The sequence below is a fragment of the Liolophura sinensis genome, chromosome 9 (genome assembly GCF_032854445.1).
Source record: "Liolophura sinensis isolate JHLJ2023 chromosome 9, CUHK_Ljap_v2, whole genome shotgun sequence".
NCBI lineage: Eukaryota > Metazoa > Mollusca > Polyplacophora > Chitonida > Chitonidae > Liolophura > Liolophura sinensis.
The window spans coordinates 1,990,473-2,014,047 of record NC_088303.1 but is presented as its reverse complement, the minus strand read 5'-3'; the positions used below and the strand labels follow the sequence as shown (position 1 = coordinate 2,014,047).

General features: G+C 42.3%; 1 protein-coding gene across 6 annotated transcripts in view; it reads left to right on the top strand.

The window, feature by feature from the left end:
• The window catches only part of LOC135474877 (probable D-lactate dehydrogenase, mitochondrial), a 40,044-nt gene that overhangs the window by 4,656 nt on the left and 11,813 nt on the right, over positions 1-23,575 (top strand). For all 6 annotated transcript variants that reach the window (XM_064754528.1, XM_064754525.1, XM_064754526.1 and 3 more), the window contains exons 3-9: positions 415-545; positions 1,068-1,209; positions 4,449-4,590; positions 16,869-17,028; positions 17,854-17,959; positions 21,107-21,200; positions 21,575-21,703. In XM_064754528.1, coding sequence (XP_064610598.1) covers positions 415-545; positions 1,068-1,209; positions 4,449-4,590; positions 16,869-17,028; positions 17,854-17,959; positions 21,107-21,200; positions 21,575-21,703 — 904 coding nt within the window. The remainder of the gene's footprint in view (positions 1-414; positions 546-1,067; positions 1,210-4,448; positions 4,591-16,868; positions 17,029-17,853; positions 17,960-21,106; positions 21,201-21,574; positions 21,704-23,575) is intronic.

Sequence of the window (23,575 nt, the reverse complement as noted above, 5' to 3'; positions counted from 1 at the left end):
GATTTATTGCCAGTGGGCACTGGTGCATCTAGTTCCATGTTGTTGGTCACCACAGAGTTCAGTGAGAACACTCTAGACATAAATAGCTTTTCATTAGGAAAATAATTCACTACTTTTCCTTTTTTTTAAATCCTTTTGTTTTATCTACATACACAATGAGCTGGCTTTGGGCATAAAATATGTCCAGAATGAATAGGAAAGTTGGTCAGCTACTTGTTAAAGGCAACTACTACGTGCTACTATTTTTTCCTCCATCTATGGCAATGAATGGTGTGGCTCGTGTAAGCAAAATATTCTGAAGTCAGCGGTCAATTATTCACATAGATAAGTAACCTGCAGATGAAACATCAGTCTGCTAAATTTGTAAATCACTGTTTGTTGAAGATTAATTTGTGTTGCATGTTCACATTTCAGAACAAGCCACAGTCTGTGAGATGTCTCAGTGAACAGACAGTGAGGACACTGAGAGATCTGCTGGGGAAGGAAAATGTATCAGTCACTCAGGCTGTCAGAGAGCAGCACAGCACAGATGAAGGATTTCATCAGTATCTACTCTTCTACTTTCACTTTCATTTTCTTGTGCGACAGTAGCTTATTATCGCATCCTCTCAAAAATGAAGGATTTCATCAGTAACCACATTTCTACTTTCACCTTCATGTATATTGTAGCTTACAGGTCTGTTTACATGTCAGTAAGATAGGTTTGGTTAGCTACTACACTTCCACGTTAAACGGATACAGAATCGATTTTGATTGGTTGGTGTGATAGACAGGCAAGTCTAGGCTATGCCTTACGTAAGCTGATTTTTAGGTATTGTACTTTTATTCAAGCATGACTATTGCTGCAGGATTTAACCCAGGAAACCCTATCTCCCATGTCAGCGAATCAGCATTGACTCTGTATCCCTTTAAGTATTTTGTAACTTATCATATATAACATGGAAGCTAATTTTTTACCTAGTAAGTGGAATACATAGATTCATGCCAAAGCAAGGTTATATAGTTTGCTGGCCGGACTAGCATGGTAAGAGCTACACACCTATGTTATAATTCGTGTCTTCTTTCAGGGGTAAGTTACCTGATGTGGTTGTGTACCCAGGGGATAGGGCTCAGGTGTGCGAGGTGATGAGACTGTGTTATGTGGAGAAACTACCTGTTGTGCCATATGGGATGGGGACTGGCCTAGAGGGAGGAGTCATACCTGTACAGGTGCGCGGGCCCAATGTTCTCTTCTAACCCAAGATGTCTAGATCTTCTAAATATTAAGACATAATAAGCGAACTTTCTGATGTGTTATTTTTTTCGGGTGGCATGTTCTGGTGGCATGAGTGATTATGGCTTAACACCGTGCACTCTTCTTTGCCATCTGTAACTGGCATGTGGAATGCATTAGATGTCCAGGAGGCTCCTTTGTATGCAATACTTTGTAATTTCTGGGTAGTACTACTGCTACTAGTTGCTGGTACATGTATATATACCTGTGTTTGTTAGTGCATGTATATATACCTGTATTTGTTAGTGCATGTATATATACCTGTATTTGTTAGTGCATGTATATATACCTGTATTTGGTAGTGCATGTATATATACCTGTATTTGCTAGTGCATATATATATGCCTGTATTTGCTAGTGCATGTATATATACCTGTATTTGCTAGTGCATGTATATATACCTGTATTTGCTAGTACATGTATATATACCTGTATTTGCTAGTGCATGTATATATACCTGTATTTACTAGTGCATATATATTTACCTGTATTTGCTAGTGCATGTATGTATACTTGTATTTGCTAGTGTATGTATATACACCTGTATTTGCTAGTGCGTGTGTATACACCTGTATTTGCTAGTGCATGTATATACACCTGTATTTGCTAGTACATGTATATTTACCCATATTTGCTAGTGCATGTATATATACCTGTATTTGCTAGTGCATGTATATACACCTGTATTTGCTAGTACATGTATATACACCTGTATTTGCTAGTGCATGTATATATACCTGTATTTGCTAGTGCATGTATATGTACATGTACCTGTATTTGCTAGTGTATGTGTATAGACCTGTATTTGCTAGTGCATGTATATATAACTGTATTTGCTAGTGCATGTATATATACCTGTATTTGCTAGTGCATGTATATATACCTGTATTTGCTAGTGCGTGTGTATACACCTGTATTTGCTAGTGCATGTATATATACCTGTATTTGCTAGTGCGTGTGTATACACCTGTATTTGCTAGGGCATGTATATACACCTGTATTTGCTAGTACATGTATATTTACCCATATTTGCTAGTGCATGTATATATACCTGTATTTGCTAGTGCATGTATATACACCTGTATTTGCTAGTACATGTATATACACCTGTATTTGCTAGTGCATGTATATACACCTGTATTTGCTAGTGCATGTATATGTACATGTACCTGTATTTGCTAGTGTATGTGTATAGACCTGTATTTGCTAGTGCATGTATATATACCTGTATTTGGTAGTGCATGTATATATACCTGTATTTGCTAGTGCATGTATATATACCTGTATTTGCTAGTGCATGTATATATACCTGTATTTGCTAGTGCATGTATATATAACTGTATTTGCTAGTGCATCTATATACACCTGTATTTGCTAGTGCATGTATATACACCTGTATTTGCTAGTGCATGTATATATACCTGTATTTGCTAGTGCATGTATATACACCTGTATTTGCTAGTACATGTATATACACCTGTATTTGCAAGTATATGTATATACACCTGTATTTGCTAGTGCATGTATATACACCTGTATTTGCTAGTGCATGTATATACACCTGTATTTGCTAGTGCATGTATATACACCTGTATTTGCTAGTGCATGTATATACACCTGTATTTGCTAGTGCATGTATATACACCTGTATTTGCTAGTGCATGTATATATACCTGTATTTGCTAGTGCATGTATATGTACATATACCTGTATTTGCCAGTGCATGCATATACACCTGTATTTGCTAGTGCATGTATATACACCTGTATTTGCTAGTGCATGTATATGTACATGTACCTGTATTTGTTAGTGCATGTATATACACCTGTATTTGCTAGTACATGTATATACACCTGTATTTGCTAGTGCATGTATATATACCTGTATTTGCTAGTGCATGTATATACACCTGTATTGGCTAGTGCATGTATATGTACATGTACCTGTATTTGCTAGTGCATGTATATGTACATGTACCTGTATTTGCTAGTGCATGTATATATACCTGTATTTGCTAGTGCATGTATATACACCTGTATTTGCTAGTGCATGTATATACACCTGTATTTGCTAGTGCATGTATATATACCTGTATTTGCTAGTGCATGTATATACACCTGTATTGGCTAGTGCATGTATATGTACATGTACCTGTATTTGCTAGTGCATGTATATGTACATGTACCTGTATTTGCTAGTGCATGTATATATACCTGTATTTGCTAGTGCATGTATATACACCTGTATTTGCTAGTGCATGTATATACACCTGTATTTGCTAGTGCATGTATATATACCTGTATTTGCTAGTGCATGTATATACACCTGTATTTGCTAGTGCATGTATATGTACATGTACCTGTATTTGCCAGTGCATGTGTATGTACATGTACCTGTATTTGCTAATGTATGTGTATACACTTAGTTACACAACTAGTTGGTAACAACTAGGATAAAGTCATGTGACACAATACAAGTATTCATTTTGGTGTCTGTCATGTTGTTGAACGATTTTGGTTCTGTCTCCAAATAACATCAGCCCGACTTAACCAACTTATGTAGAAAGGCATTGCAGCATGAGCTGGTTTAACTTTACACTGCCACACAGATGTATATATTTATTTTCAAGTCCAGCCCATGTTGGCTTCCACTCCAGCCATACATGGGAAGGTCTTCTGCCAACCTATGGATGGTTGTGGGTCTCCTCCGGGCTCTGCCTGTCTTCCTCCCACCATAATGGTGGTCGCCATCATATAAGCAAATTATTCTTGAGCACAGCGAAAAACACCAATTAAATAAGTAAAATAAATATATATTTGTCTTCATATGCTTGAATATCAAGTATTACGACTACAAGACTAAACAGCTTATTACATCTATTACACCATGTCTGATGTCAATATATGTGATATATGAACAGGAGGTGTTCATATAGGCAATGCGCCTGTTCACCAATCCATTTTCATTGGTTCGAAACAAATACTGCTTGGTATTGTGGGGTTCAAGAACAAAAAAAGAAAAAATGTTCAAAAAGTAAATGTAATAGTTAACTTGTTGATGTTTTTTTTCTGAAGTACAGTTTGCAAGGTGGTGAATACTGGTTGCTGTTGAAACACATAAACATGTATTCTGGGTGAAGTACAAGTATAATTCTGATTTTTGTTTCTACTTACAGGGAGGTCTTTGTCTAGATCTGAGCTGTATGAATCAGATTCTGTCTGTGCACAGTGAAGATTTTGATTGTTGTGTGGAACCAGGTGTAACAAGACAAACGCTCAACACACACCTGAGGGACACAGGCCTCTGGTTCCCTGTTGGTGAGTTACATGGGCCCTGGTGGCGAAGTGTAACAAGACAAACGCTCAACACACACCTAAGGGACATAGGCCTGTGGTTCCCTGTTGGTGAGTTACTTGGACCCTTGTGGCCAGGTTAACAAGACAAACCCTCAACACACACATGAGGGACACAGGCCTGTGGTTCCCTGTTGGTGAGTTACATGGGCCCTAGTGGCCAGATGTAACAAGACAAACCCTCAACACACACCTGAGGGACACAGGCCTGTGGTTCCCTGTTGGTGAGTTACTTGGGCCCTAGTGGCGAGGTGTAACAAGACAAATGCTCAACACACACCTGAGGGACACAGGCCTGTGGTTCCCTGTTGGTGAGTTACATGAGCCCTAGTGGCCAGGTGTAACAAGACAAATGCTCAACACACACCTGAGGGACACAGGCCTGTGGCTCCCTGTTGGTGAGTTACATGGGCCCTAGTGGCGAGGTGTAACAAGACAAACGCTCAACACACACCTGAGGGACACAGGCCTGTGGCTCCCTGTTGATGAGTTACTTGGGCCCTTGTGGCCAGGTTAACAAGACAAACCCTCAACACACAACTAAGGGACACAGGCCTCTGGTTCCCTGTTGGTGAGTTACATAGGCCCTAGTGGCCAGGTGTAACAAGACAAACCCTCAACACACACATGAGGGACACAGGCCTCTGGTTCCCTGTTGGTGAGTTACATGGGCCCTAGTGGCCAGATGTAACAAGACAAACCCTCAGCACACACATGAGGGACACAGGCCTGTGGTTCCCTGTTGGTGAGTTACATGGGCCCTAGTGGCGAGGTGTAACAAGACAAACCCTCAACACACACCTGAGGGACACAGGCCTGTGGTTCCCTGTTGGTGAGTTACTTGGGCCCTAGTTGCCAGGTGTAACATGAGAAACCCTCAACACACACCTGATGAACGCAGGCCTGTGGTTCCCTGTTGGTGAGTTACATAGGCCCTAGTGGCAAGATGTAACAAGACAAACCCTCAACACACACCTGAGGGACACAGGCCTGTGGTTCCCTGTTGGTGAGTTACTTGGGCCCTAGTAGCCAGGTGTAACAAGACAAACCCTCAACACACACCTGAGGGACACAGGCCTGTGGTTGTCGGTTGGTGAGTTACATGGGCCCTAGTGGCGAGGTGTAACAAGACAAACCCTCAACACACACCTGAGGGAGACAGGCCTGTGGTTCCCTGTTGGTGAGTTACATGGGCCCTTGTGGCCAGGTGTAACAAGACAAACGCTCAACACACACCTGAGGGACACAGGCCTGTGGTTCCCTGTTAGTGAGTTACTTGGGCCCTAGTGGCCAGGTTAACAAGACAAACCCTCAACACACACATGAGGGACATAGGCATGTGGTTCCCTGTTGGTGAGTTACATGGGCCCTAGTGGCGAGGTGTAACAAGACAAACCCTCAACACACACCTGAGGGACACAGGCCTGTGGTTCCTGTTAGTGAGTTCCTGTTGGTGAGTTACATGAGCCCTAGTGGCCAGGTGTAACAAGACAAACCCTCAACACACACCTGAGGGACACAGGCCTGTGGTTCCCTGTTGGTGAGTTACATGGGCCCTAGTGGCCAGGTGTAACAAGACAAACCCTCAACACACACCTGAGGGACACAGGCCTCTGGTTCCTGTTGGTGAGTTACATGTGCCCTGGTGGCCAGGTGCAACAAGACAAACCCTCAACACACACCTGAGGGACACAGGCCTGTGGTTCCCTGTTGGTGAGTTACATGGGCCCTAGTGGCCAGGTGTAACAAGACAAATGCTCAACACACACATGAGAGACAAAGGCCTGTGGTTCCCTGCTGGTGAGTTAATTGGGCCCTAGTTGCCAGGTTAACAAGACAAACCCTCAACACACACCTGAGGGACACAGGCCTGTGGTTCCCTGTTGGTGAGTTACATGAGCCCTAGTGGCCAGGTGTAACAAGACAAACCCTCAACACACACCTGAGGTACACAGGCCTGTGGTTCCTGTTAGTGAGTTCCTGTTGGTGAGTTACATGGGCCCTAGTGGCGAGGCGTAACAAGACAAACGCTCAACACACACCTAAGGGACAAAGGCCTGTGGTTCCTGTTGGTGAGTTACATAGGCCCTAGTGGCAAGATGTAACAAGACAAACCCTCAACACACACCTGAGGGACACAGGCCTGTGGTTCCCTGTTGGTGAGTTACTTGGGCCCTAGTAGCCAGGTGTAACAAGACAAACCCTCAACACACACCTGAGGGACACAGGCCTGTGGTTGTCGGTTGGTGAGTTACATGGGCCCTAGTGGCGAGGTGTAACAAGACAAACCCTCAACACACACCTGAGGGAGACAGGCCTGTGGTTCCCTGTTGGTGAGTTACATGGGCCCTTGTGGCCAGGTGTAACAAGACAAACGCTCAACACACACCTGAGGGACACAGGCCTGTGGTTCCCTGTTAGTGAGTTACTTGGGCCCTAGTGGCCAGGTTAACAAGACAAACCCTCAACACACACATGAGGGACATAGGCATGTGGTTCCTGTTAGTGAGTTCCTGTTGGTGAGTTACATGAGCCCTAGTGGCCAGGTGTAACAAGACAAATGCTCAACACACACCTGAGGGACACAGGCCTGTGGTTCCCTGTTGGTGAGTTACATGAGCCCTAGTGGCCAGGTGTAACAAGACAAACCCTCAACACACACCTGAGGGACACAGGCCTCTGGTTCCTGTTGGTGAGTTACATGTGCCCTGGTGGCCAGGTGCAACAAGACAAACCCTCAACACACACCTGAGGGACACAGGCCTGTGGTTCCCTGTTGGTGAGTTACATGGGCCCTTGTGGCCAGGTGTAACAAGACAAACGCTCAACACACACCTGAGGGACACAGGCCTGTGGTTCCCTGTTAGTGAGTTACTTGGGCCCTAGTGGCCAGGTTAACAAGACAAACCCTCAACACACACATGAGGGACATAGGCATGTGGTTCCCTGTTGGTGAGTTACACATGGGCCCTAGTGGCGAGGTGTAACAAGACAAACCCTCAACACACACCTGAGGGACACAGGCCTGTGGTTCCTGTTAGTGAGTTCCTGTTGGTGAGTTACATGAGCCCTAGTGGCCAGGTGTAACAAGACAAATGCTCAACACACACCTGAGGGACACAGGCCTGTGGTTCCCTGTTGGTGAGTTACATGAGCCCTAGTGGCCAGGTGTAACAAGACAAACCCTCAACACACACCTGAGGGACACAGGCCTCTGGTTCCTGTTGGTGAGTTACATGTGCCCTGGTGGCCAGGTGCAACAAGACAAACCCTCAACACACACCTGAGGGACACAGGCCTGTGGTTCCCTGTTGGTGAGTTACATGGGCCCTAGTGGCCAGGTGTAACAAGACAAATGCTCAACACACACATGAGAGACAAAGGCCTGTGGTTCCCTGCTGGTGAGTTAATTGGGCCCTAGTTGCCAGGTTAACAAGACAAACCCTCAACACACACCTGAGGGACACAGGCCTGTGGTTCCCTGTTGGTGAGTTACTTGGGCCTTAGTGGCCAGGTTAACAAGACAAACCCTCAACACACATGAGGGACATAGGCATGTGGTTCCCTGTTGGTGAGTTACATGGGCCCTAGTGGCGAGGTGTAACAAGACAAACCCTCAACACACACCTGAGGGACACAGGCCTGTGGTTCCTGTTAGTGAGTTCCTGTTGGTGAGTTACATGAGCCCTAGTGGCCAGGTGTAACAAGACAAATGCTCAACACACACCTGAGGGACACAGGCCTGTGGTTCCCTGTTGGTGAGTTACATGAGCCCTAGTGGCCAGGTGTAACAAGACAAACCCTCAACACACACCTGAGGGACACAGGCCTCTGGTTCCTGTTGGTGAGTTACATGTGCCCTGGTGGCCAGGTGCAACAAGACAAACCCTCAACACACACCTGAGGGACACAGGCCTGTGGTTCCCTGTTGGTGAGTTACATGGGCCCTAGTGGCCAGGTGTAACAAGACAAATGCTCAACACACACATGAGAGACAAAGGCCTGTGGTTCCCTGCTGGTGAGTTAATTGGGCCCTAGTTGCCAGGTTAACAAGACAAACCCTCAACACACACCTGAGGGACACAGGCCTGTGGTTCCCTGTTGGTGAGTTACATGGGCCCTAGTGGCCAGGTGTAACAAGACAAACCCTCAACACACACCTGATTTACACAGGCCTGTGGTTCCTGTTAGTGAGTTCCTGTTGGTGAGTTACATGGGCCCTAGTGGCCAGGCGTAACAAGACAAACGCTCAACACACACCTAAGGGACAAAGGCCTGTGGTTCCTGTTGGTGAGTTACATGGGCCCTAGTGGCCAGGTGTAACAAGACAAACGCTCAACACACACCTAAGGGACATAGGCCTGTTGTTCCCTGTTGGTGAGTTACATGGGCCCTAGTGGCGAGGTGTAACAAGACAAACGCTCAACACACACATGAGGGACACAGGCCTGTGCTTCCCGGTTGGTGAGTTACTTGGGCCCTTGTGGCCAGGTTAACAAGACAAACCCTCAACACACACGAGGAACGCAGGCCTGTGGTTCCCTGTTGGTGAGTTAGATGGGCCCTAGTGGCCAGGTGTAACAAGGCAAATGCTCAACACACACATAAGAGACACAGGCCTGTGGTTCCCTGTTGGTGAGTTACATGGGCCCTGGTGGCGAAGTGTAACAAGACAAAGCCTCAACACACACCTGAGGGACATAGGCCAGTGGTTCCTGTTGGTGAGTTACTTGGGCCCTAGTGGCCAGGTGTAACAAGACAAACCCTCAACTCACACATGAGGGACACAGACCTGTGGCTCCCGGTTGGTGAGTTACTTGGGCCCTTGTGGACAGGCTAACAAGACAAACCCTCAAAACACACATGAGGGACACAGGCCTGTGGTTCCCTGTTGGTGAGTTACTTGGGCCCTTGTGGCCAGATGTAACAAGACAAACGCTCAACACACACATGAGGGACACAGGCCTGTGGTTCCCTGTTGGTGAATTACATGAGCCCTAGTGGCGAGGTGTAACAAGACAAACCCTCAACACACACCTGAGGGACACAGGCCTGTGGTTCCCTGTTGGTGAGTTACATGGGCCCTAGTGGCGAGGTGTAACAAGACAAACCCTCAACACACCTGAGGGACACAGGCCTGTGGTTCCCTGTTGGTGAGTTACTTGGGCCCTAGTGGCCAGGTGTAACATGAGAAACCCTCAACACACATGAGGAATGCAGGCCTGTGGTTCCTGTTGGTGAGCTACATGGGCCCTAGTGGCTAGGTTAACAAGACAAACCCTCAACACACACCTAAGGGACAAAGGCCTGTGGTTCCCTGTTGGTGAGTTACATGGGCCCTAGTGGCTAGGTTAACAAGACAAACCCTCAATACACACCTAAGGGACACAGGCCTGTGGTTCCCTGTTGGTGAGTTACATGGGCCCTAGTGGCTAGGTTAACAAGCATTTTCAGAGTCAGTGGAATAGAACATAATTTGTAGCTTGTTTTAAGGTTAAAAGAGGGAAATTTCCTGTATTTTCCCAGAGTTTTTCCCAGATATCGAAGAAGGCCCTTTAAAAAGGACATAACGGCCTTAAAATGACACTTTTGATGCCAACAATTGTGTTAAGTTTTGTATATTGATCTACCGTACTAGAAAGACTTCACGCCATTCTATAGTCTAGCACAGTAATACACCAGAGAAAGATAAGACAACACGTCTTCATCGTTGAAGGCCCCAAGCCGCACTGCTTTATTCAGAGAAGACCGCGTGGCATGTACATCAGTATGCAAAGTGATACGTCACTGATACGTCACAAGACGTGATATATTACACTCCTCCCTTTTTAGATGCGAAGTAACCTTGAGAACATTAACAAAGTTTCAATTAACTTTTAACTTCTTTAAACCTTGTAACATTTTGTTTCTTACAACAATGTTTCATTTTACTTAGATACATTTTATGACACCAACATTAAAACAATGTCACAAGTTTGCTCTAAAAAAAAAACAGTCAACAACCAAGACATAAAATCTGAGTACATATGTATCTAGAACTTTAGAACAGCTGCAGCACTGAATACATATTACAAATCAAGTCTTCGTGGAGGTCTACTTACTCTACCAGACCTTCGAGGAATAAACACAGGAGAATCACATGACACAGTGTCATCAGGTTTACAATCTTGATCAAAAACTTTCGGTGTACATTTAGTAGATTCAGGTAAAGCTACTGCTTCCTTTATTGGACTTGGCACATTAGTTTGTACACTCGGATCATTTACATGTGGATTTCTGACAATGCTTGGATTATTTGGTGCAACACATGTATCCTTCCCTAGTAATACGTCATTTGGATTTTGATCAGATTTAACATTTACAGAGTCATCACAAATAAGATGATCAGCATGAACATAGCGTTTGTTATTACCTGGAACTCGCACAATATAAGTGTGAGGACCTTTAATTGCAACAATGGTACCGGGGATCCATTTTACCTTTCCTCCCCTGATATTTCTTACCCGTACATGCTGATACAAATCAAATTTACGTACAGTGGGATTCAAACCATCGTGATGAAATTTGCTAGCTGTCTGTTTTCTTTCTACCTTTCTTTGTAAGTTAGGCTTTAACAAAGACAACCTAGTTCGCGGCGTTCGCTTCAGAAACAACTCAGCTGGCGTAATACCAGTCGTAGTGTGAGGAGTATTTCTGTAACATGACAGAACATGGGCTATTCTACTTTGAATACTCTCAGACTTTTCACACTTTTTGAACATTCTCTTAAAGCTCTGAACATTTTTCTCAGCTAACCCATTACTTGCAGGATGGTAAGGGGGACACAAAGTATGATCAATATCATTACATTTCAAAAAATCAGAAAACAAATCAGCAATGAACTGGGGTCCATTGTCTGAAACAATTTGTTGCGGTAAACCATACCTTGCGAACAAAGACCGAAGAACAGTAATAGTAGCACTTGCTGTGGTACTTGACATTGGAAAACATTCTAACCACTTAGAATAACTGTCGACTACAATAAAAAATTGCTGACCATCGATTTCAGCAAAATCAACATGAATTCTCTGCCATGGCTCTGTAGCCCAAGGCCACAATAACAAAGGTACAGACTTAGGCACTTTTTGTGATTCTACACAACTCGGACATGTTCTGACTAAGTCTTCTATATCTTGATCTAATCCAGGCCACCAGACGAAAGATCTAGCCAAAGCTTTCATCCTACACATGCCGGGATGACCATCATGTAATTCATTTAACAACATTTCTTGAAGTTTAGTTGGTACAACTACTCTCCTACCCCATAATATACAACCATCATCAATTGACAATTCATCTCGTTTTGACCAATAGGGTTGCAAAGTCATATCAGTACAATAATTTGGCCAACCTGAAGATGTAAAATCTAACACTTTACATAATGTAGCATCTTTACATGAAAAATCAGCTATCTGTTTAGCTGTCACAGGTAGATCGCTTAATACTGTACTACAAATATACATTTCATCAGGATCTGCAGTGTGAGAATCATCCACTGGTAATCTACTTAACATATCTGCATTTGCATTATTTTCTGAAGATCTGTATACAATATCATACGAATATCCACTAAGCAACAATGCCCAGCGCTGCATCCTAGCTGCTGCTAATGCAGGAATACCAGATTTGGAACCAAAAATTCTTGTTAGGGGTTGATGATCAGTTACAAGGGTAAATTTCTTACCAAACAAGTACAAATGGAATTTCTTAATTCCATACACAATTGCCAATGCTTCTTTCTCTATTTGTGCATAGTTCTTCTCTGCACAACTTAATGTACGTGATGCATAAGCTACAGGTCTTTCTGAACCATCATTCAACTTATGGCTTAACACAGCTCCTAATCCATAAGGACTTGCATCTACACTTAATACTAAACGCATCTTAGGATTATAGTGCATAAGCACGCTATCACCTGTTAAAACAGTCTTAGCATATTGAAAAGAAGTTTCACACTCTTTAGTCCATTTCCACATTACTGACTTGTTAAGTAACGAATACAAAGCATGTAATTTTGATGACAGATTTGGTACAAATTTACCATAGTAATTCAACATTCCAAGAAATGACTTAAGTTCTGACACATTCTGTGGTCTAGGTGCATTTCTAATTGCATCTGTCTTGCTTTGCAATGGTTTTATACCCTCAGCACACAGCTTATGACCCAAAAATGTCACACTTTCTTTGAAAAATTCACATTTTTCTCCATTTAACTTGACATTGTGTTTCCTCAATCTAGAAAATACTTTCTCTAACACAACAAAATGCTCTTTCTCAGTTTCAGTTGCTACAAATATATCATCCATGTAACATAGCACGTGATCAATATTTGACAATATTTTATCCATAGTAGCCTGAAAAATGGAAGGCGCTGTTTTGACACCAAAACATAACCGTTTAGTTGCTAACAATCCTTTGTGAGTATTTAACACAAGCAACTTAGCAGATTCATCATCTAAATAAAGCTGATTAAATGCACTAGTCAAATCTAGTTTTGAAAACACTTTTGGCTGTGAACCATACTGGGATATCTTAGCAAACAGATCTTGAGTATTTGGTAATTTATATCCATCATCTTTAATCAATTCATTAACTGCTTTATAATCACCACACACTCTAATAGACTTATTAGGTTTCACAACATGGACTGTCGGTGAAGCCCATTCACAACTGTCAACTGGATACAAAATCTCTGATTCAATCAAGCGGTCATATTCTTTTTCAACATCTCCAAGCAAAGAATATGGTACAGGTCTAGCCTTCTGATATACTGGTTTAACATTATCTTTCAATGCCAATGATGCTTTAAAACCTTTAATACCATTACCTTCATACGTAAACAGTACACTGTTCTGTCGTAACAGCTCATTGAAACAATCAGAAAAATCATCAGACTGCGGTACATGTTTAGGTAACTTCTTTGTTAGACCAACTTCATTTACAGTGAAAATACTTTGCCAATCCAATTTGATATGTTTTAACCAATCTCTACCCAATAAACATGGTTTCTGACCTTTTACAACAATCAAGTCAAGTTCTACAAGTGGGTTTTCCTCGTACTTTACAGGCACTCTAATTTCTCCCAAAATAGGTACAGGTGCATTTGTATAACTACGCAATGTGATGTTTACATTTCTGAGCGGGAACATTGTTAAACAACTTTTATACAATGTTTCAGATACAGTCGAGCGTGAGGCTCCTGTATCAAGCTCCATTTGTATGTTAGAATGTCCTACAGTAATATCTACTTTAATAGGTTTCATGCTTTGAGTTTGATTTACATTATAATTACCGTAGAGTCCAAATTCATCATGATCAAATTCAGAATTACTGTCTCTTGACTCTTCAGCATCATTTGAAATGTCCACGTATTTCGCTGAATTTCTTGATTTGAACTTACTTTGCGAATGTCCACGACCGCCTCTTGTACCTCTGCTGCCGGTATTTCCACCACTGTTAGAATTTGTGTTATCACTTTTCGGACACATGGCCTTGATATGTCCTCGCTGTCTACACCCATAACACTCAGCGTCTCTCAGTCGACATTCTCCAGTACTATGGTTTCTCCCACCACAGCATTTGCAGCCATCGCCGGATGTACTACGGTGTGCTTGGTCACGACCGCGTTCTCTGCCTCGACGTCCGCCTCTCCTCCCGGGGAACAGTCGGTTCATCTCCGCCGTGCCGTCGTTCATGCTCTCTCGATTAGCGGCATTCGCTAATTCGTCCGCTAGGCATTTCCTTCTTGCTTCGTCAAATGTAAGATTTCGCACAGATAGTAGATGTGTCTGAGTACGTGACATCTTCTGATTCAGTCCCGAAACTAGCTTGTCTCGTAAGGCATCGCCTAGAAAATTGCCGTAATCACAAGTAGAAGCCAATTTCTTCAGACGGACAATAAAGTCTGCCACTGATTCCTTGTCACCTTGTTTCGACACTCTGTCAAACCGAAATCTTTCTGCCATTACATTTGGAGTGGGCGCATAATGTTCTTTCAAGAGGTCCTTCAGTTCCTGATACGTTTTCGTTCTAGGGGCGTCTGGACTACACAAGTTTTTGAGAAGTTTGTATGCTTCTGGACCGATGAGCGATAGGAATAAATTTGCCTTCCTCTCGTTTTCGATGGCGTTCGCTGCCATAAAAGCGTCGCATCTGTCCGTGTAATCTTCAAAAAGTTCAACACTCTCATCAAAAACTCCTAGATTCCCGAAAACTGCCATTTTCCCTTATACGTAGGTACGTTTCGTCTCGTCGCCAGTTTTGTATATTGATCTACCGTACTAGAAAGACTTCACGCCATTCTATAGTCTAGCACAGTAATACACCAGAGAAAGATAAGACAACACGTCTTCATCGTTGAAGGCCCCAAGCCGCACTGCTTTATTCAGAGAAGACCGCGTGGCATGTACATCAGTATGCAAAGTGATACGTCACTGATACGTCACAAGACGTGATATATTACATTAAGAAATTTTTAAAATTTCATAAAAACTCAAAATTCAGTGGCCCTATAAGGTGGTGAATCGATCAGAATTAAGTGAAGTGTCATTTATGCTTAATTAATTTATAAGTGTTTTCAGGCATTATTCACTGTTTAAAGTCTGTAATTACTATGCTAGTATCTTAGCAGGACACCTCTTGAAATCTTTCAGATTATATTTATTATTATTCTTGGTCAACTGGTAAAATTGCAATATCTTGAAAACTATAAAAGGTAGAAAAAACAAACTGTGGAGTATTAATAAGGAACATATGAAGCAATTCTTGACGTTTTCTGCAGTTTCACTAGTCCTGTGATTTAGCAGCTAATTTAAATTTTATTGAAAAGCTAAAAAAAATCTTCTTCTTCAAATGAGCTAAAGCTATCAAGATAAACTTTCCATTTACATGTTTTAGGTGGATCGCCCTACCCAGATTTTCAGTTTGGTGTGCAAAATAAGGCCAAAACTGACCCATGAAGTTGGCTTTAAAATAGGTCAATTTTAAAACTGCTTAAAACCATTAAACAAACACATTGCCTGTAGCCCATTGACGTCATAATTACAAATGTGCAAGAATTATTTTTGTACTTTGTGTTGTTTTCATGTTTTGACAAAAAAGCCAGCAAACATTTGACAAAACCGTCCTGTGTAAATAACATGGGAGCTTTGTGCTAGACTGCATGAAACCACTGACTGCAGTTTACCATGGGAACGGTCATTAGCTCTGTGAGAGTATTCTTTCCGTCTTCTGTCCTGGGACACCAACTTCACAACAATGTTGTCTTTCTGTCTTCTGTCCTGGGACACCAACTTCACAACAATGTTGTCTTTCTGTCTTTTGTCCTCGGCCAGCAGCTGAAGATCAAAGCCGCCTAATGTCGATGCTAGTCTTCAGTACTTGGCCAATTGTAAATGATGCCTGCCTGTGTAGTACATTCCTTTCCATTTTTTTCATGCTTTTTCTAGTTATCATGAACTGTATAGAGACCAGGCTACCGGAAGTGGTAAAAGACTAGTGGAGTGGACCCCGGTGACGCTGTTGGATAACAGCTCTCATTCTTTGAAAATAATAAATAGGATCATACGTTTTTTATGTTCTTCTGCACTTTCCCCATCATAAAATTGTATTGAATTGTGTTTTAAGATTCAGTTTTTCACTAACGAGAAGATGTATTGTGTTGTGTTTTATTAATACATGTATTTAGATTTTCACCAACTGTGCTTAACTACTTTATCTTTAACTAGCATAAAGGTATATTCTGTTTTTTTTATGATTCTGTTTGCCACTACACAAAATTGTGTTAGTGTTCATGACAAGGCCATGACAGTTTTAACTGTTGTTTTATTAGCAGAATAAATCTTTTTTCAATTTTGGTGAAGGTCGTGAAAATAGAAATAAAATATCTAACTTGTGGAAAATGGGCATTATCCTGGCAATTTTTCCAGTTGAAGACATTTTTACACGATCAGAGAACTCAGAAAATCAGGAAATTCATCATATCACATCAGACAGAATAATAAAGTGGATTATCAGTTTCATCTTTAGCCCATATTTGGAGGTTTTAATTGACTCACCTATAATACACAAAATTCACTTGATGTAGCCTAAAATGAAGATGTATTTTATTTTTGTTTTTTAAGACTTGTTTTCACAAACATGTATTATGTGGCGTTTCAAAATTCTGCTTTTGACTAACCTGAAGATCTGTCTTGTGTTTTCAGACCCAGGGGCTGATGCATCCTTGTGTGGGATGTGCGCCACAAGTGCGTCTGGCACTAACGCTGTGAGGTATGGCACTATGAGGGAGAATGTGCTGAACCTAGAGGTGGTCTTGTCAGATGGCCGAGTCCTTAACACTGCTGGTGAAGGACGGAGAACCAAGTAAACTAACTTTTTATCAAATGAAATTATAGTCTTAATTTATTTTCACATTATTTCGTGTTTCTGTGTATTAAATTGTTATAGTTATGGAACTGACTGACAATATGTGTCTATGCAGTTAATTTTGGGACAGATGTTTGGCTTTGGCCCTTTTTCGTGTCATTTTGCAGATAAAATGTAATATTATGTTTATTATAAACACACGATTTAGTTTTTGTGAGATTTTGACTATGAAGACTAAATTTGACTGTGCTCTGAAGTTGTCATTTTTGTTAAAGAAAAGAACACATTTTTTTCTATCTGGTGGTGCCTGTTGCATAATTTTGCGGTTTTTCCTCGCCATACACGTAAAGTCTGAAAACGGCAAAGCTGGCAGAAAACGCCGAGTCCATCGCGTCCTCCATCTTTAACACCCTGTAATTTATGCTGGGGGTGTGTTGCCTCTCAGCCAGTGAGACTCGTTAAAACTGCCGGCTTGTTCATGTGAACTCAGAACCTACATCCAACATGTCGGTGTCCTGATCGTCAGGTGGAAAGCGAACTGTACTGTTCGCTACCTTGTGGCAAGAAGAATTCTACCGGAAATGTACGAACTGCCCTTTGGCGGTTTCCAATGGCAATTCTCCTCCTAACACAGAAGATTTCAGGACTTGTTCTTAGGTAAAATGGGGTCGCCCACAGCGGATGTTGGCGCAGACTTTATTTATAATTTATCGACTTGAGGTATATATTGGAATGTTTTTTATGGCATGTACCTGCGAGGAGATGCATACTCTTTTCAAGGTATTTGACTGATATTTAAATTTTCTTCTCCTTTAAATCTAGGAAAACTTCTGCTGGTTACAACCTGACAAACTTTCTTGTTGGCTCAGAGGGGACGCTGGGTATTATCACCAAGGCAACCCTGAAGCTTCATGGCATACCAGAGGCAGTGAGTGGCCTTCAGTTTTGTGAAGGAACATGTAGGAGCGGGCGTCATTTTGCCCCCTCAACAGTCTGTATATTGTCAGAATAAAGGATTTATCCCTTTTGATTAATTATCATACCAGTAACAACAAAAGTAAAAGTATAAGGGAATATAGTTTAATGATTTGGGGAAAATATACTCATTGGCTGTACACGTAGGTCTATCAATGTATGACAGATATATGCATTGGCTGTACACGTAGGTCTATCAATGTATGACATATATATGCATTGGCTGTACACGTAGGTCTATCAATGTATGACAAATATATGCATTGGCTGTACACATAGGTCTATCAGTGTATGACAGATATATGCGTTGACTGTACACGTGGGTCTATCAATGTATGACAGATATATGCATTGACTGTACACATAGGTCTATCAATACATTGACTGTACACGTAGGTCTATCAATGTATGACAGATATATGCATTGGCTGTACATGTAGGTCTATCAATGTATGACAAATATATGCATTGGCTGTACACATAGGTCTATCAGTGTATGACAGATATATGCGTTGAATGTACACGTGGGTCTATCAATGTATGACAGATATATGCATTGACTGTACACATAGGTCTATCAATACATTGACTGTACACGTAGGTCTATCAATGTATGACAGATATATGCATTGGCTGTACATGTAGGTCTATCAATGTATGACAAATATATGCATTGGCTGTACACATAGGTCTATCAGTGTATGACAGATATATGCGTTGACTGTACCCGTGGGTCTATCAATGTATGACAGATATATGCATTGACTGTACACATAGGTCTATCAATACATTGACTGTACACGTAGGTCTATCAATGTATGACAGATATATGCATTGGCTGTACATGTAGGTCTATCAATGTATGACAAATATATGCATTGGCTGTACACATAGGTCTATCAGTGTATGACAGATATATGCGTTGACTGTACATGTGGGTCTATCAATGTATGACATATATGCATTGACTGTACACATAGGTCTATCAATACATTGACTGTACACGTAGGTCTATCAATGTATGACAGATATATGCGTTGACTGTACACGTGGGTCTATCAATGTATGACATATATGCATTGACTGTACACATAGGTCTATCAATACATTGACTGTACACGTAGGTCTATCAATGTATGACAGATATATGCATTGGCTGTACACGTGGGTCTATCAATGTATGACAGATATATACATTGGCTGTACACGTGGGTCTATCAGTGTATGACAGATATATGCATTGGCTGTACACGTAGGTCTATCAGTGTATGACAGATATATGCATTGACTATACACGTAGGTCTATCAATGTATGACAGATATATGCATTGACTGTACACATAGGTCTGTCAATGTATGACAGATATATGCATTGACTGTACACGTAGGTCTATCAATGTATGACAGATATATGCATTGACTGTACACGTAGGTCTATCAATGTATGACAGATATATGCATTGGTTGTAAACGTAGGTCTATCAATGTATGACAGATATATGCATTGGTTGTAAACGTAGGTCTATCAGTGTATGACAAATATATGCATTGACTGTACACGTAGGTCTATCAATGTATGACAGATATATGCATTGGCTGTACACGTAGGTCTATCAATGTATGACAGATATATGCATTGACTGTACACGTAGGTCTATCAGTGTATAACAGATATATGCATTGGCTGTACACGTAGGTCTATCAATGTATGACAGATATATGCATTGACTGTACACGTAGGTTTGTTAATGTATGACAAATATATGCATTGGCTGTATGCATAGGTCTATCAATGTATGACAGATATATGCATTGGCTGTAAACGTAGGTCTATCAATGCATTGACAGTACACGTAGGTCTATCAGTACATTGACTGTACATGTAGGTCTATCAATGCATTGACTGTACACGTAAGTCTATCAATACATTGACTGTACATGTAGGTCTATCAACGGCCCTGCTGTAGCACATAAACAGTTTGAAACAGCCAAAAGGGAGTTGTTGTAAATATACATGGTGGATTATGGAGGAAATAATTGGTAATGAAAATAACTGGTACCGAGGCGAAATTAACTGTATATATGACAAAATACTTCAAGACAATAGTGCAACAAAAAGCTACGTGTATGTACAATATAAACCCAAACTGGCAAGTGCTAAAGTAATCATTTTGACATGCGCCAAAATGGCCATGTTTGATTGGTCTTCAGTGCGCCAAAATGGCCATGTTTGATTGGTCTTCAGTGCACCAAAATGGCCATGTTTGATTGGTCTTCAATGCGCCAAAATGGCCATGTTTGATTGGTCTTCGGTGCGCCAAAATGGCCATGTTTGATTGGTCTTTAAATGTGCCAAAATGGCCATGTTTGATTGGTCTTCAATGCGCCAATATGGCCATGTTTGATTGGTCTTCAGTGCGCCAAAATGGCCATGTTTGATTGGTCTTCAGTGCGCCAAAATGGCCATGTTTGATTGGTCTTCAGTGCGCCAAAATGGCCATGTTTGATTGGTCTTCAATGTGCCAAAATGGCCATGTTTGATTGGTCTTCAATGCGCCAAAATGGCCATGTTTGATTGGTCTTTAATATGCCAAGCTCAAGAATCTTTCACTTATACAACAGCATCACGTATATTACCTGAGGAGGAGACCGCAATACCTGGAATAAACCACCAACATTTGGCAGTTACACTGGTAAGCTTTTCCATGCGTGACAAATACCATATTGGAGGCTGGCATGACCGAGCACTGTCAACCTGTTATCACCACCAAAAACCTGAAAACTGTCAATCATGCAGTGGGGTGAGATTTCCAACAATGAATTACCTTGTGCCAGTGAAAATGCTGGCTCCTTGTGAGAATCATGCAATGTAGTTAAGGTATCAAGCCCCACTGCTTTACATACTGAACTTTTACGGTGAAGGTTTCGAATTAATAATTTAAAATTCACTGATGGAAATCCTATTTATCTGATACAATGCTTGCTGACAGTTACAGCAAGGAGCAGGTGCACAAAATTTGAAGAAACAAACCCAGTTTCTGCATACACCAAAAACAGCATTTTCTTGTTTGAATGTGAATGTTTGTTTTGCGTTTACCAGGTGATATCAGCTGTGTGTCACTTCCCTACTGTCCAGGCAGCCGTGGATACCAGTGTACAGATATTGCAGTGTGGCCTGCCTATTGCCAGAATGGGTGAGAATACATGTAATTGTTCTCAGTTTTAATGTACACCTCTAATTTACCCATTCTTAGCATCTGAAAAACCTGCACTGGTTTGAGTGCAAACCAGTTGAGTTCTCAGCATTGAGTAAATCCCTTGAATCTTATTGTACAAACTGTCGGCCATTGATGGTGTGCATGGCAGGCTATGTGGGCTATCATCCAATGAAATTCCTGGCTGTAATGATGGATAGCACTAATCAGATATCTAAAATTGGTCTCCTCGCCTTTAGCAGATTTCACCCAAACTGATATTCTGTTATATTCAGCATAAGTAATGAAAAAGAACTTCCTGAGATAGTATGGTATTAGTATTCTTGTTTCCATCAATGACTGTTGACTGGCAGAGTTCATGGATGAGGACAGCATGGTGGTTGTGAACAAGGCTTACAACACCAGCTATCAAGAGTTACCCTCCTTGTTTCTGGAGTTCCATGGCTCCTCCAGCTATGTGAGTGAGCAAGCAGACATAGCTGGTGAGTAGAATGATGCGTCCATCACACCCAGGCCAATACAAGGGGACGTAGCTGGTGAGTAGAATGATGTGTCCATCACACCCAGGCCAATACAAGGGGACATAGCTGGTGAGTAGAATGATGTGTCCATCACACCCAGGCCAATACAAGCAGACATAGCTGGTGAGTAAAATGATGTGTCCATCACACCCAGGCCAATACAAGGGGACAAAGCTGATGAGTAGAATGAGGTGTCCATCACACCCAGGCCAATACAAGCAGACATAGCTGGTGAGTAAAATGATGTGTCCATCACACCCAGGCCAATACAAGGGGACGTAGCTGGTGAGTAGAATGATGTGTCCATCACACCCAGGCCAATACAAGGGGACGTAGCTGGTGAGTAGAATGATGTGTCCATCACACCCAGGCCAATACAAGGGGACGTAGCTGGTGAGTAGAATGAGGTGTCCATCACACCCAGGCCAATACAAGGGGACATAGCTGGTGAGTAGAATGATGTGTCCATCACACCCAGGCCAATACAAGCAGACATAGCTGGTGAGTAAAATGTGTCCATCACATCCAGGACAATACAAGGGGACATAGCTGGTGAGTAGAATGATGTGTCCATCACACCCAGGCCAATACAAGGGGACATAGCTGGTGAGTAGAATGATGTGTCCATCACATCCAGGTCAATACAAGGGGAGTTAGAGTCAGTTTGACTGTACAGGCATATGTTCAACACACTCCAGTTTGACTGTAGAGTCATGTGTCCAACACACCCCAGTTTGACTGTAGAGTCATGTGTCCAACACACCCCAGTCTGACTGTAGAGTCATGTGTCCAACACACCCCAGTCTGACTGTAGAGTCATGTGCCCAACACACCCCAGATTGACTGTCGAACACACCCCAGTCTGAATGTAGAGTCATGTGTCCAACACACCCCAGTTTGACTGCAGAGTCATGTGTCCAACACACCCCAGTCTGACTGTAGAGTCATGTGTCCAACACACCCCAGTCTGACTGTAGAGTCATGTGCCCAACACACCCCAGATTGACTGTCAAACACACCCCAGTCTGACTAGAGTCATGTGTCCATCACACCCCAGTTTGACTGTAGAGTCAGTTTGACTGTATAAGCATATGTCCAACACACTCCAGTTTGACTGTAGAGTCATGTGTCCAACACACCCCAGTTTGACTGCAGAGTCATGTGTCCAACACACCCCAGTCTGACTGTAGAGTCATGTGTCCAACACACCCCAGTTTGACTGTAGAGTCATGTGTCCAACACACCCCAGTCTGACTGTAGAGTCATGTGTCCAACACACCCCAGTTTGACTGCAGAGTCATGTGTCCAACACACCCCAGTTTGACTGTAGAGTCATGTGTCCAACACACCCCAGTTTGACTGTAGAGTCATGTGTCCAACACACCCCAGTCTGACTGTAGAGTCATGTGTCCAACACACCCCAGTTTGACTGCAGAGTCATGTGTCCAACACACCCCAGTCTGACTGCAGAGTCTTGTGTCCAACACACCCCAGTCTGACTGTAGAGTCATGTGTCCAACACACCCCTGTTTGACTGCAGAGTCTTGTGTCCAACACGCCCCAGTTTGACTGTATAGGCATATGTCCAACACACCCCAGTTTAACTGTAGAGTCATGTGTCCAACACACCCCAGTTTGACTGTAGAGTCATGTGTCCAACACACCCCTGTTTGACTGCAGAGTCATGTGTCCAACACACCCCAGTCTGACTGCAGAGTCTTGTGTCCAACACACCCCAGTCTGACTAGAGTCATGTGTCCAACACACCCCTGTTTGACTGCAGAGTCTTGTGTCCAACACACCCCAGTTTGACTGTATAGGCATATGTCCAAC